General features: G+C 49.8%; 1 protein-coding gene across 1 annotated transcript; it reads left to right on the top strand.

Annotated features, from left to right (window-relative positions):
* Positions 1-1,121: 1,121 nt before the first annotated feature.
* On the top strand, positions 1,122-15,090 carry LOC147703158 (uncharacterized). Its single transcript, XM_086931699.1, has 5 exons — positions 1,122-1,165; positions 5,937-5,998; positions 10,476-10,502; positions 13,686-13,844; positions 14,770-15,090. Exons 2-5 carry the CDS (start codon positions 5,950-5,952, stop codon positions 14,868-14,870), a joined length of 336 nt encoding a protein of 111 aa, XP_086787825.1. The 5' UTR covers positions 1,122-1,165; positions 5,937-5,949; the 3' UTR covers positions 14,871-15,090.
* The last annotated feature ends 441 nt before the right edge of the window (positions 15,091-15,531 follow it).

The raw sequence follows: 15,531 nt of genomic DNA, 5'->3' as shown, positions 1-15,531 counted from the left end.
TAGATACGTCATTTTGTAAATATGGTGCAACAAGGCACATTTTTTACGCTGCTGGTGCGTCACAAAAAGTGACGCACCAGCGGCGTAAAAGTGATGCACAGCCTCATAAATGAGGCCCCCTGTGATTCTGGGCAAATCACGTAATCTCCCCGTGCCCATGAAAAGCGCCGGTGTTGCTGATTAGGTGCTGGTGATGAGCACTGGAAACCACATGCGCAAATAAAGCCCTGCTCTCTCTTTAAGATGAAATTAGTGCAGTACTCAGTACTGGAGAGTACCAGTCCTTTTAAAGCACTGACTGCAAGCCTTCCTCGTGCACAAAAAACAAGTATAATAAGGAGGCAACAGCAGGGTGTCTATGCTTTGTACTCAGAGAATCAGCACACACAACAATACTGCAATCGCCTCACAAGCACAACAGTTGCAACGCAGAGGCAATGCATGTTTTCAGTGAGCACAAAAACAGCTCCAGGTCAGAATTCAACAGTGCACGCTTCCTTAGTGTACAGCAGGGGCAGCAGCACTGCAGGCTTCCAGGGCGAGCCCGGCCTAGAGAGCAAACAGGCAGAGCTCGAAGGGAGGATCAGAATCATTTTTTTGTCTGTTTGTGGGTCTGTTTTATGGTTTTTATGGGCAGGTTTTCACTGTTGATTTTCCCTTAGATCACAACAAACTTTTCCTGCAGCAAGATCAAATCCATGCAGTCTTCCATATTCTGCTAAAACAGCAGGTTAAATCTGCCCCGAGTTGAAAATGTGGCCCCCTTTTTTTTAAAACATCTACATCACTAAATAGTGCAACTTTTATTTTGTGGCGGGGGCCTATTTTCTGTCCCCGTCCGACACTGCAGACTTGCAGTGGGCACAGAGTAGGACCACGGCAGGCAGCATCAGCACGGCATACCTCCTCCACACCCTGAACATGCACAGGACGAGCAGCGTAGCGTGGGTTTCCCTCACAGGGCGGGGGTGTGACAAGGGCAGCAGCGCAAACATCAAAAAACAAACACTGAAGTCTGGAGGAGGGCGGGGCGGGGAGGAAGGTGGGATGAAGGGAGGGAAACGGTGGGTGAAAGGAGGGAGTGCCTTCACTATATAAAGGAGAGGAGAGCACCAAACATCACCTGAGCGCAGGAACCAGAGAACAGCACAGGCACATCTTACAGGTAATATACTTTATCGCTCCTACTCTACGTAATAATAAATGACTTGATCGGGGCAGCACAGGGCCGGATGTTCAGTCTGAGAGGTCAGCGTGTGAGCGGGGTTTGTGACTGTGTGTGTCTGCCAGTGTCGTGGGCTGGTGCTGTAAACATCTTTAAATAAAGGCTAGGCGGCAGTAGCAGGCAGCACGGCGCAGGGGTGAATGCTATCATCTCACTGCATGCAGCCTCGGGATGCTTCAGTGGTTTAATTTTTTTAACAGGAGATGCGCATTATAAATGCCACTGCCGCCTGTGTATCTAATGTTACCACTCGCACTGCAGCAAGCTCTGCCGCCACCCAGAGTCCTCTCAGACAGAAAGCCTTACAAAGGCATAAGTCGCTCTGTTTACAAAGGGCCACTGTTTTCACCACCCAGTTCACAAATGTGGAGCACTTTCATTTTGGTACCTGGGATTGTTTTCTGCCTCAACCCGTACCTGGGACAGCCCAAACGGGCAAGACAGAGCCAGACCCTGGGAGGGAAGAGACAGCCTGACTAACCCTCCCTGGTAAAGACAGACCGACCCGAGTAGGTAAGGGACAGCCTGGCCCTCCCTGGTAAAGAGAGCCCAACCCTGGGAGTTGAGAGACAGTCTGACCCTCCATGGTAAAGAGAGCCTGCCCAAGGAGTTAAGAGACATTCTGACCACCCTGGTAAAGAGAGACTGGCCCTGGGAGGTAAGAGGCAGCCTCACCTTCTCTGGTAATGAGAGTCTGACCTTGGGAGGTAAGAGACAGCCTGACCCTGGGATGTAAGAGGCAGCCGACCTTCCCTGGAAAAAGAACCTGGCACTGAGAGGTAAGAGACAGCCTGACCCTCCCTGGTAAAGAGCCTGACCCTGGGTGGTAAGAGACAGCCTGACCCTCCCTGGTAAAGAGCCTGACCCTGGGTAGTAAGAGACAGCCTGGCCCTCCCTGGTAAAGAGCCTGACCCTGCTATGTAAGAGACAGCCTGACCCTCCCTGGTAAAGAACCTGGCACTGAGAGGTAAGAGACAGCCTGACCCTCTCTGCTAAAGAGAGCCTGACTCTGGGAGGTAAGAGACAGCCTGACCCTCGCTGGTAAAGAGCCTGACTCTGGGAGGTAAGAGACAGCCTGACCCTCGCTGGTAAAGAGCCTGACCCTGGGAGGTAAGAGACAGCCTGACCCTCCCTGGTAAAGAGCCTGACCCTGGGAGGTAAGAGACAGCCTGACCCTCCCTGGTAAAGAGCCTGACCCTGGGAGGTAAGAGAAGGCCTGACCCTCCCTGGTAAAGAACCTGGCACTGAGAGGTAAGAGACAGCCTGACCCTCTCTGCTAAAGAGAGCCTGACTCTGGGAGGTAAGAGACAGCCTGACCCTCCCTGGTAAAGAGCCTGACCCTGGGAGGTAAGAGACAGCCTGACCCTCCCTGGTAAAGAGCCTGACCCTGGGAGGTAAGAGACAGCCTGACCCTCCCTGGTAAAGAGCCTGACCCTGGGAGGTAAGAGACAGCCTGACCCTCCCTGGTAAAGAGCCTGACCCTGGGAGGTAAGAGAAGGCCTGACCCTCTCTGCTAAAGAGAGCCTGACTCTGGGAGGTAAGAGACAGCCTGACCCTCCCTGGTAAAGAGCCTGACCCTGGGAGGTAAGAGAAGGCCTGACCCTCCCTGGTAAAGAACCTGGCACTGAGAGGTAAGAGACAGCCTGACCCTCTCTGCTAAAGAGAGCCTGACTCTGGGAGGTAAGAGACAGCCTGACCCTCCCTGGTAAAGAGCCTGACCCTGGGAGGTAAGAGAAGGCCTTATCCCCTGGTAAAGACGAACACAAACAGCTAAACCCTCACGGTGAGTTTGAGAAACAAACATCCTTGAGCGTCTCCAGCACAGACAGCTTAATGCCCCTTAGCCCCGGCGCACCCATCAAAGCTGGAAGAGACAGCCTGACCCTCCAAGGCAAAGAAAGACTACTTTTTCAATGCAGGGTGCAGGTTCACCCTCCCAGGTCAACCTGAGCAGAGAGGCAGCCTGGCACTCCACCCAAGTACGAGGCAGCCTCATTTAGGAGCAGAGGGAGTTTGACCCATTTAGTCCTAGGTTAGACCCTGACGGTGCCAGAGACAGCCTGACACTACTAACCTAAGGCTAAGAGTGCACGAAACAATCTGGCTGTCCAGCCCTGGAAGAAACAACCTTGACATCCCAGCCCAGAGAGGGGACAGCACAATAGTCTCATGCAAGAAACAGTGTTACCCTTGCAGAAAAGAGACAGCCCGCCTCTCACTGGGATGACGTAGCCTGACCCTGCCAGGGTGGAGACAGCCCGAATTAGCATTCCAAGAAAGGACATTCTGATCTGCCCACGGCAGAGGCAACCCATCCCTGTCGGCTGAGGGAGGAGACATCCGAACTCTCTCATGATAGAGACAGCCTGTGTCTCAAGATAGAGACAGCCTGCATCTCATGATAGAGACAGTCTGCATATCTGACCATACACATGAACCTGAGACTCTGACTCTCTGATGTAAGTGAAAAATTACCCCGTAGTATATATATCTGGTGGTCACACCCCTCTGCCTTTCCACTGACCTCGCCCCCCCTCCCCCCCCCACCCCACACACACAAACCCAACCTTCAAGTATTAAATGGTCCGACTCCGGCTAAAGGCTCGGAACCCCGAACACATTTGCAGATACATAAAACAACTACCGTTTCTGAAAAAAATAGACCTGCACTCAAGATCACCTTACCTCTCATGTAAGAGTTATTTTGTGCACCAAAGAGACATCACGGCGATGTCATGTGAGACAGCATGCCCCTCCCAACCGTGAGAGCAGGGCACATTGCTCTCGGGTGAAGACAGCTCCAGACTGCCAAGTGTCTATCGCTCTCAGGCAAAAGACGGCCTTAACTCTCACAGGAACTCCTGGCCAATGACTGTTGGGGTGTGGCGGGAAAATTCCCCAAGACATTTGTTCCTGTTATGCATGCTGCAGAATGCCCCCCCCCCCAACCCATGATAATTCTTGATTCATTTATAAAAAGGGAAGCGCAGGGGGCCAGAGATTTTTGGGCGCCGTTCCGCAAAATACCGAGGTTGCTGAATATTATTGCTGTCCAGTCTTGCGTCCACTGCATTCCTCTTTCTTTCACCGCTCCACACTCATTGACTCTTAGTCCGCACTTTCTCCCTTTGCCACTGTGTCCTGTCTTTCTTCTCCTTATTTCTGCTTTTCGGCCATTCTCATTCTTGCTCTGATGATGAAAGGTGATTCGTCCCCAGAAGGTGTGCTTGTCACTTACGGCTCGTCATTGTTATGAATAGTGGGGTGAGCAGAGGCGGGCATACATGAGCATACCCACTTTCACGTATCCACTCACCAGTGCGCACTCTCTGACACCCATCCACTCACCAGCGTGCACACTCTCTGATATCCATCCACTCACCAGCGCGCACACTCTCTTACACCAATCCACTCACCAGCGCGCACACTCTCTCAGACACCCATCCACTCACCAGTGCGCGCACACTCTCTGATATCCATCCTCTCACCAGCGTGCACACTCTCTGACACCCATCCACTCACCAGTGCGCGCACACTCTCTGATATCCATCCACTCACCAGCGTGCACACTCTCTGACACCCATGACACTCACCAGCGTGCACACTCTCCCATCCATCCACTCATCAGCGCGCACACTCTTTGACATTCACCCACTCACCAGCGTGTACACTCTCTGACATCCATGCATTCACCAGCCACACACTATTTGAGATCCATTCACTCACCAGCCTCACACTGTCTGACATCCATCCATTCACCAGCGCCCACGCTCTCTGACATTAGTCCACTCACCAGCACGCACACCCTCTGACATCCATCCAGTCACCAGCACACCTACTCACACGCAGTCACGCACAAGCACACTCACTCAAAGTCATCTGTTCACAAACACACACACTCACACACCCCAGTCAACAGCACACACAAGGACACACTTGCTCACACCCATTCACTAATGCACAAATACACATACATTCCTAGATACACGCTTACACCCAAACATTCAAAAAGCACTTACCGGGCTGCGGCGAAGACAACGGCAATAGCAAGGGGAGGCGGGAGAGTAAGAATGCACCGTAAGGCGCTGGAGGCATAAAGGAGGGAAGGGGAACATAGAAGATCCGCCGCCTCCTCTTATTGGTTAACATTGTATTGGGTCAGCCTTAGGAGGGGAGGACATTCCCTTACATACTGGGGTGGAGTCAGTGATATTTTCTGACCCCACTCCACTCTGTGACGAGGGGTCATTGATAGACAGTCATCCCTGGGCACTTCAGCACTTAAACCTGATGCACTAAGGACTGACTGCATGTGATGCTCCCTCTCATCCGGATGGGGAGGACCTCACAGGGCTTTGCTGGACTGATAAGGTCACTGCACTAAGTGCTGTGAAATCTTCAGTCCAGCAAAGGATGGCTCAGGTTTTCAGGCGCATGTAAAGCACTTGACTGCCTGACCCTGACATGGTGAGAGTGTGTCAGGTTGACCTTTGCTCAGACTGACAGACACAAATCATTCTTTGGAAACGGAGGTGGGGGGGACTGAGGAACCCTGCTGCCCACAATGAAGGGCCACGGCCGGTGCCCACCACCTGCAAATAAAAGCACAAATTTAGTACTGGGGAAGTTCCTTGCGTTGTCAAATCTTTTTCTAATGATGATATTCTAGTAACTCAGGCCCTAACACCAGCTTCTACCTACTCCCTTCTAGGACTGACGACAAAATGAGGGCCCTGCTGATCTGCGTGGTAGCTGCAGTCTTTTTCTTCCAAGGTGAGTAGGTCTCCTACATTGTGGGGCAAGGAGGGGCAAGCGACTGGAATGAAGGTGGGTAAGTGTTGTTTGTAGAAGGCAGCTTGCCTCTGCACTCCCTGAATCTAAACACATGGGGCCACTTCCATATTACAGGTCCATTGCTTTGTGAAATTGTAGACCCCTCAACTTCGCAAGTATATTAAACTTCATCAGCTTCGCGACCTATTAATAAATGATACTTAACTGTGCTTAATATGTAAAACAATAAGTGCTGGTGTCCAAGTTTTGCTCCACAGCCCTTCTTGTATTGCCTCCATCTTTGTGAAACTCGAAAAAGATTGCTCTGTATGTCCTGCTAATCTGTGAACTAAGGGACCATCAGTATGGACCAGGACAGTGAGAGAGAATGGAAATTCTTGGTCCCCAGAAATAAGTGCTGGTAGAGCCCACTGGTGACCACCGGCACAAATTAAGTAAGGACTACATTCCTTTACATATTTTTTTTGGTGCCTTTTCAATGGACCAGGGCTTGCCAACCCCTCCTATGAAATATATTTATCAAAACTACCCGTGTTCGAAACCACTACTATTTTACATCAACCAAGCATGCTCAACCTGTTTAGAAAGGAAGAGCCCTGGGAGGCCAGCACCAGCTAATTTTCGCCTCTGTGCATTAACACCAGGCCAGCACAATGCCTGCACCTGCACATGGCAGCTGTTTGTGCGCCAGCGCAGGGAAGAACACAGGAATGCGACAGTATTGTAAATATGTCACATTCCTGTGCTCTGAAAGTGCTGCAGCGTGGTGCAGCCAAAGTCCTTGCGGTGCCGCGCTGCTGCACATTCTTGTAAATCTGCCCCTTGGTATTCCTCTGAAGGTTCTTTCTTCCTGATACCTGAAGAGGCCTTGAAACCTCCTAAGTGAAATGTAAAGTCCACTCAAGAACATAAAGCCAGGTTCTTTTATGTTACCTAAATCACCCCAGGAATCCCCTCTGGTCAGTGTTTCAGTAACATATTTATTTATTTATTTATTTATAAGGTTTTATATAGCGCAAACGTGACCCACAACGGTATCAGAGCGTTTTACAGTAAACAGTTATAAAACATAAAGATATGAGGTAGTATAAGGCATTAGGTATTCGTCATTACGTACAAGACAGATATATAATAAATGGGTAACATAGGTGACCCGTAGACAACACATGATGATCCCAGAGGGCAAAAGAACATTCCACTATATACGGTTATTGAATATTAAGTGGTTGTGGTAATAAACATACAAATAATATTATCCTTCCAAGGTATGCAGTGATACGAGGTTCGCATAGATGACTCGATGTCTGCCTAGAATCAAGTCTTAGGGAGTGAATTTGTTCATTAGGAGTATCTTTACTTCTTTTTTGAAGACTGTAAATGATGAGATTCCACGTACCCCTGGAGGTATCTGTCGTAGTATGTAAGTCCACAGGAAGCCAGGTAGTGATTCCAAGTGGAAGCTTTATTCAGGTACAGGTTACAGAAGTATTTAGTTGTAGCCAAGATGGTAAGTAGGCCTGTATGTATGCCCCACCAGGAGCATCCTCCTAGCTGCTCAGCCTGCTGACACCAGCTCACTCACATCAGACATTCCACATTCCATGACATAATCAACATTCTACACACACTCAGGCTGAACAGCAAGGGGAAAGAAAGAGCACAGAAAGAACAGGAACATTAACCCTACTACAGTATCATAGTCAGATCTGTGTCAAAGTCATCAAAGGGAGACTGCCGCAGGGAACTCCAGCTCTCCTCTGGAGGTCTACGCCCTACGTGGCGCCTAGGTGGCACGTGCCAAAGGTCGGCCATGCGTTCGGCTAGTGCTTTACGTGGCTGGAAATGGCGAGGGGCGTCTCTGAAGTGGGTGTGGTCTAAGAAGCAGAACTAAGAGTCACATATAACAAACAGCCTCTGTGATTGAGGGTGTGCCTAATACATGTGGCCTAGAATCCCTCCCGATAACTCCTAGCCCAGTTGGTGCAGTTTCACAGCCCTACTGTGTCACAAAAATCAGCCAAAGCGAGGCTGCTCAGCACAGCCCAGAGCTTTTAGTTTTAGTTTTAAAGCACAGGTAAGGCCGGGGCTCGTGTTGTCAGAACCCCCTTCTCAACATGGAACACTCCAGGGCACAGGTGCACATTTCAGCATCCATATGCTGAGTACTCTAGCTAAGCTTGTTACGTCATTGGGACCACATTTTTGGCCCAGTTGTAGTCGCATTACAAGTGGTAGTGTTTGATGTGTGGGCATTCACTAGCCTCTCTTGTGCTCCTCTGTTTGGTGTTGCTACAGAATGCTCATGGATAACAACAGGCACTATGACCTGAACACTGTTGTGACTGCACTGTTGTGTCGATTTAAATGCATTTTTCTAATGCGACACAATGTGGTGGTACTGGGTTGATACTGTAACTGGGGGTCTGTGTGTGTGTGTGTGAATGCACTCATTGCTCTGTGCACGAAGGGTGCATGCACTGTTGTGCCTGTGCTAAGCCTGCAAGTGCACAGTGATATAATATTTTCACTGCACAAAAGCCATCAAGGTTTGCAATGTCTCAAAAAGAGAAAATCCCTTTTGCGCACTTTTTGTAAAGCACTTTTAGAAAATGCATCTGTGCCATGGCCTTTCAAAACGAACGTGCAACTCTTCAGGGCTACAGGCAGGGCTTTAAGTGGATTAAAAAAACTAGGGGCGGGGTCTCTGGGGGGTGGAGTATCTCAAAAGGGCGTGACCGATATAATTGAGGGTGTGGATCAAAAACATGGAAGCTAAAAATTTGTGCTTAGAAAAGTGTGCTGCCTGACTGGTATTTTGCTGCTTCTGTCACTGCATCCAGATATACAATACAACAAGTAATATTACACCTACAAGAAGTCAGGACTGTTGGCTTTGCCAGTGGTTGGCAGCTGCACGAGATATATAAGCAACAACTACAGCTGCGTTGAATATAATATTGAAAATGCTTCAGTTCTGACATGATGAAACTGAAAGAGCTATATCGATCCTGGCTGAAGTCACAGGTAGTGAAGGGTGGTACTGCCCCAGAGTCAGGCGCGCAACGCCCATTGGGCTCAAACGGCTTTAGCCTCACCACCCTCTCCATGTCATGTGTGGGAGCAAGGGCTGATACAGTTTCCCGGGCACATAGACAGCCGCCCCCAAGTATTTCACAGGCCTTTAAAATACCATTTGCATGTTAATGAGGCTTTGTCATTTTGTCACCCCTTCTTAGAGCCTCTGCATCTCCACACTTCCTACTGCTGGAAGAATTAGCCCCACCTGACATTTTTTCTTAGCCCCCACCCAGGCGCCCAACACCCATTGGCCTCAAAGGGCTTCAGCCCCCCCCCCCGTCATTTGTGGCAGCCATGAGACACTTCACGGGCCGCTCACAGCCGCACCCGAGCACTCACAGGTCTTTAACCCCTTCACTGCGGCGGTTATTCCGCCACAGTGCTAAGGGGGCGTGGCGGAAGAGCGGCGGGCGCATCCTGGTGATGGAACCGCTCCGTCACCAGCGTCGGTTGCGCTATGCTTATGACGGAGCGGTTCTGTCATGGCCCCGCCCGCTCAATAGAACGCTCAGCGCAGGCATGGAATTCGCGCCGCACATGAGCGGCGGGCGGGCTATGATGGAACCGCTCCGTCATCAGCACAGCGCCACCGCAGCTGATGACGGAGCGGTTCCGTCATCAGCACTTAAGGGGTTAAAAGACCTTGTGCATGTTAATGGGGATTTGTTGTTTTGTTGTTTCGCCCCTTTTAAGAGCCCCAGCAGCTCGACTCTGCAGATTGCCTAAAGATTCAGCCCCCACGAAATGTTTTCTTAGCCCCCCCCCACCCCCCCCCCGAAATTTGACTCTGGTTGAGCCTCTGCCCCCCACCCCACCTCGAAATTGGGCTCTAGTTGCGCCTCTGGCCAGGGTTAAGATTTATTTTTTCGCCCTGAGGCTGAGAGTAAAAATGGGGAGCCCAATAGGGATCCGTCTAAAGCACCTGCCTCAGAAATAGCGGTACTGAGCCCTGGCAGGACCCAGCCCACCTAAAGCCCAGGCTACAGGAGCAAATTATTATAACAATTACTTTGCAACGAGGCCCGTCAGAATGAGGGCAAAGGAGGCGTTGTTCCTGGATCTCATTCATGGCTCCCTTGATGGAAAATCTATTTATAGATTTCAAAGAGCAGTTGTTAATATTGAGGCAGCGCAGCCAGCAAGGCTAGAATCACAAGATGGCGTCAGATGTCGTAGCTGCTTGTTTTGTCTTTCACGGAGGGGGGGGGGATGTGATTTAGGAATAGTTGTTAGACGTGTGGGACCTAGCAAGATGTGTTTAACTCAAGGGCCCATAAAAACTTGTGAAGTGCATGTGTACAGGTTTTGTAAAGTAGTGAGGGATAACTTTGGAGGCAGGTTGTCTTGTAATATATCTTTTTTCTTCTTCTTTCCACAGATGCTGAATCAGATCAAGCTAAATCCGGTGAGTGTACCAGGTGGCGGATGGTCATTTATTTGCACCATACAATGGGTTGAAGCAGGTACTCCACTACTTCCCTGCAATGTATAACATCTTATCTCTGGCTACTTGGCAGGATCGTTTCAGTTGTTCCTGCCAGGTGGTGGAAGTTTATAGCCTCTAGTTTTGTTTGCTTTCTGTTGCGTGTAGTGTTGTATGTTCAAGTGAAAATGCAAAACCTCAAATACCTGAATGCAAAGGAAATCTAGGACTGGATGTGTTAGCCAAATCTGACTTGGGCCAAGTTGAAATCCTCATTCGTCAGCTCTCTCTTCCTCCTCATTCCTTGTTTTTCATCCCGCTCCCCTTACCCTTGGAACTCTGCTCCTTTCCTTTGACATTTCTCATTCTTTCCCTTCCCTCTGTCTCTGTTCTTCCTTCCTACCACCCTATTTCTGCCTCCTCCTTTAGTCCCACTGTCACATTGTTTTTCTCCTTTCCTCTCTTCCTGCTCATTGACTTAACATAGGAGGGAACAAAGACTCACCTCTAACAACATTACGTCAATTTCCCCTTCTGTTAATTTTGCACTGCTCAGGGTCCCTGGTATGGGAAGACCTAGCCAATCACCGTGCTTCTTCCCAAGCCTGGCAGGGGCTGGTGCCCTCTCCTTCGTTATTCAGTTAGGAAATGGGGTCGTCTGCCCAACCCTCAACAGGCTGTGTCCCGTCAGTGACCCCCTAATGCAACCACTGACATCATAGGGTATAATGAAACATGCAGTGAGCACAACCCTAATTAAATGTTGTAAGGCCCAGTGAATTTACACTTTTTGTCCTTGCTAGGATTGACGTGTAAGGCTTTTGCGCCGTTCATGGCAAACATATTTTATTCTGTACTCAATTTCTCAAACGAAAAAACATGGAATAAGCTGCTTTGGGTCACCCTCCTTGGCTGTTGACTTCTTCTGCTCTGGAACCTCCAGCTATTGGTTTGCACCATTTTCAATCACATTTCAGTGTCACCATTTTTAATTTGAGCCCAGTGGTGGCTGGCACGTTAGCAGAGTGGGTGGGGTCAGGCAAATGTATGGTTGGTACGTGCATGCATGCAGGTGAGTGGCAAGTGTACAAAAAAGAAAGAACCACCTTACCTTGCTTGCTGCACGACGTCTGATGTTCTCCTCGCTCCTGTCCTGTTCTCTGTCTCCTCCAGGCTCCAACAAATCCTCCTAACCAATCCTGGTGCTCCTCTCATGCTGGAAACCAGCTTTAGCTCACCACCAGGATTGGAGGGAAAGGGCTCTCTCAATGCTCTCTAGAGCAATGGAGGTCCGTGCTTTCTCTAAACCAACTGTCTAAGACAGCTGGGTTAGAGAGGTTTAAAATGTGCATGTCTGGCTGGCTGTTGCTGTCTGGCAAAACCAAGTGCACAGCCAGCCCACCAATCTTCCATGCTGCAGCAATGGCCCGCTCCGTCCTGACACTCGGTTTCGGGACAGGTGGATACAAAATAAAATGGTAATAAATTAAGATTATTATCATTTCATTTTTTATTTCTGGGGCTTTCCTGGGGCGCATTTTTGGCAGTGGGACAACGCTCTTCCGTCCTAATGGAGTAGCCTCTCCTGGTTGAGCCTACTAGACTGCGCAAACTGTCTGTTTGCAAAAGACCTATTGTGAACTCATTATGGGCTTGCCCATCTCTTACAGGGGCAGCAAGCCCGCTCACTGATGACCAGTGGTTGAATATATTGTTTCTTTCCTATTCTTGCCTTCTTATTCAGTGGCTTTCTTTGCCCCAGCCTGTCCATCTTGTGTTTGTCACGCCCCTGGAGCATAGCTTCTTTACCCTCTCTCTGATTGGCTGGCTTCTATCCTTCCACCACTAACTTCTAGGGAACTACATTTCTCTTCTTCGTTAAGCACTCAGTGAGAGTGCACGTGCTCTCCATTTCTCTCCCTCGTGTGCTCCTCCCCTCACCAAATACCCCTGCTGTGCTCCATGATGCTTCCTCCCTTGTGTTGCAAGCTCTCTCCTGTGGACTTCTCTCCCGCCAAACTCTCTGCCTCCTCTACTCACTGTGTTACTTTCTTGCTCGTGCACTTCTTTTCCTTGGCCCCTTTGCTCTCCCTCTCGTGCAGCTTTTCCCCTCCCCAGCGCACTCCTGTTTCTTCCCCAAACCTGCTCCTCCTTTGCGCTCATTTTTTCTCCTCTACTTGACAAACCATGTTGGATCAGAGGAAAAAAAATCGTGCCTGCTTCATGTTGTTGGTGCACATGTGCAATGACATATGCCATCGCTCACGCGGGTGCCTACAAATGACGCCCACAAATGACAGCAGCATTATTGCACCTTTTTTGTATGTTTGCCCATGCTACACAGCATCTTGCTAATCTTCTGGTGTTTGAGTGCACCCTGGCACCTCCATTACAATACACGAGGGACTGTTCAACAGGCAGTGAGCAGCCCAGCAGCAGAGGCGAGCAAGCACTGGTAACAGCATCTGAAAAGTGAATGCTTGAAAAACCAAGCAACCTTTTTTTCTGTAGCATTCGTTTTTCAGTTTTTTTTGTTTGTGCTTGCTCCCTAGCACAGCAACAAGAATTGGTAAAGTCAGTAGCACTTCATGCAAATGTCAGTCTTATTGGTTATCTTAAATTCAGGAGTATCCTCCAACGATAAACTTCTCAATGCCCTTTAAATGCAAAAGCGCCTACTTAACACCTCAATGCAATTTAAGTGCAGCAGTCTCCAATGAATCTCTCCTGCTGTGATTTAATGTTGGTAAGATCAGTAACTCTCCACCCCACAGCCACTTTAAAGGCTGGGGGAGAGAGCAGTGAGTCCACGACTGCACCCAATAATTCAGGATGTACCAGGAAGGGAAGCTTTAGAACCAGGCCCAAGGGTGGCCATTCAAGTCAAAGGATGGTATTTAGGATGCCAACTGGAGGCCATATCGTGCCAGAGGAGGGTGGCAGTGCCAGGCACGGGTGAAGTTGCACCAGTTTCAGGTGGGAGGGAGTAGGAGGCCCAAAGCTGGGAGTAGTAGACCCAGGGGTGGCCAGGCCTGGGGGTGGCGGAGTCAGGTCCTGAAGAAGGGGTGGCCTGGCCGACTGGAGGTCACACCTGTTCTGGGGAAGGGCTGGTGACATCAGGTCTCCTGGTAGTGATGAACCCATCTCTTTCATGCTCCTACGCAGGACTGCAGTGCTACGAGTGTATTACCCCACCTGAATGTCTGAAGAAGAAGATAGTGACCTGCAAAGTGGGAGAAGTGTGCCAGCGGGCACAAAGGAAGGCCTACATGGCGTCCACCGACCCAGAGCCTGGGGATGAATTCGGGACCATCGGTGGAGCTGGTGAGTAATGAGTAGCCAGGCGTGACATTCGCCATCTCAGACCTCACCCGTAATGACATCGCAGTCTCACCAGCAGTGACACTCAACATCGACACTCAACATCTCACCTTGTGAATCAGTCACCGCCGCACCAGCTGTAACCTTCGCCATCTCCAAGGCAGAGAAATTTACCCTTCGAGCCTCAGCCCTAGGATCGTTTCCCATCTCACCCACATTCACTCAGTCTGATTGCAACATTCAGCATGTCAGGCCTCACCCTCTGCAATATTCAAGATCTCACCCGCGTCACCCTCTCTATGGCAGAAACATTTACTAGGACAGACCTCTAACAACAGTATCAATTACCCTCTGACCACCAGTGGCATTCACATCACCATCTCACCCGTCGTAACATTGACTATCTCTGATGCTAACATTGACCATGTCACACCTCACTCTCAGTAATATTCGCCATCTCACCCTCAATATTATTCGACAATCTCACCCTCAGTAATATTCGCCATCTCACCCTCAGGAGCATCCAGCCCTGCCAAGATTCCCATGTGCTGCTCTAGTCCAGGGTCTTGTAGTCTTTTTTATTCCATTATAAAACAGGACTTCAAATCCCAGAATGAACGGAAAACCCCCTAGGCTGGAGCAGCATATCATGCAGGGACCAGGGAACCTGGCAGCTATGAACATCACCTGCAGTAACATTCACATCTCACCAGCCCTAACATTCACTATCACTGTGGCACCGATGGCCACCATGTCAGGCCTCACCCAAGGAAATATTCCCCATTTCGCCCTCAGACTCATTCATCCTCTCACAAATGGCTGCCAAACTCTGGCTCTGATACGCTGAAGCCAGTGTCAGGACAATACTCGGCGCATTTAAAATGAAATCCTTAAACCGTTCCTTTCTTCTTCCCTTTTCCTTCTGCAGTCATGCATCGCAAGTGCAACACAGCGGCCGCTTGCCAGAGAGAATCAAAGAACAACCTGGTAAAGGTGACCTGCTGCAATAACAACCTCTGCAACAATTAGGGGCTGACTTCCCCATGCTGCCCAACCATATCCCCGCACAGAAGCATGGACCCCCCCTCCCAGCTCACCAGCTTTTAGTTTAGCCCACGTTCTCCAGGACACGACGCTACTGGTCCCAACATGCGAAGGACGTCTAATGTTCACTGTTTATGTTTTTTTATTAGCTTTTTTGTATAAAAAATAAACATTTCTGGGGCCAGAAAACAGCTCCTTTCTCATACCTCACATGTGTCTTATTTGCTACGTCCGTACTCTTGAAACAAGCATTTGCAATGCAATAGGTCTAGCATTTCTGAGAGTTAGAGCTATGACATCGTAAATGACAATGGGGCTCATTATGATGGCGGAAAGACCACCACCGCCAGGCCGGCGGTCCTTCCACCATAATGCTGCAAATTCCCACCGCCAAATTAGGATGGCGGTGGGAATCACAATGGTTTCTTGCTGACGGAAAGTCTGTCCGCCATGGTCCCGCAAGGCGATCCTTTTCTGCACGCCTGGCGGAACCCGTAACCAGGGCAACATTGCAGCATTGCCATGCAGGCACCGCCTTAGTGATTAGGGAAATGCACATCCGCCTGTATTTTTGCGGCGGATATCCCGCCTCAAAAAAAGACAGGCGGAGACTGGCTTTTGGGGGGCCATTGCGGGCCCCCTCTGT

The sequence above is a fragment of the Lissotriton vulgaris genome, chromosome 7 (assembly GCF_964263255.1).
Source record: "Lissotriton vulgaris chromosome 7, aLisVul1.2, whole genome shotgun sequence".
Classification (NCBI taxonomy): domain Eukaryota; kingdom Metazoa; phylum Chordata; class Amphibia; order Caudata; family Salamandridae; genus Lissotriton; species Lissotriton vulgaris.
Note: the sequence above shows the minus strand (reverse complement) of the source record. Positions and strands in the feature narration are given on the sequence as shown.

Coding starts and splice junctions, on each gene's coding strand:
- LOC147703158 (XM_086931699.1), top strand. CDS start 5,950: ATGAGGGCCCTGCTGATCTGCGTGGTAGCTGCAGTCTTTTTCTTCCAA. Junction 5,999..10,475: donor TGCAGTCTTTTTCTTCCAAG/GTGAGTAGGTCT, acceptor TTCTTTCCACAG/ATGCTGAATCAGATCAAGCT. Junction 10,503..13,685: donor ATCAGATCAAGCTAAATCCG/GTGAGTGTACCA, acceptor GCTCCTACGCAG/GACTGCAGTGCTACGAGTGT.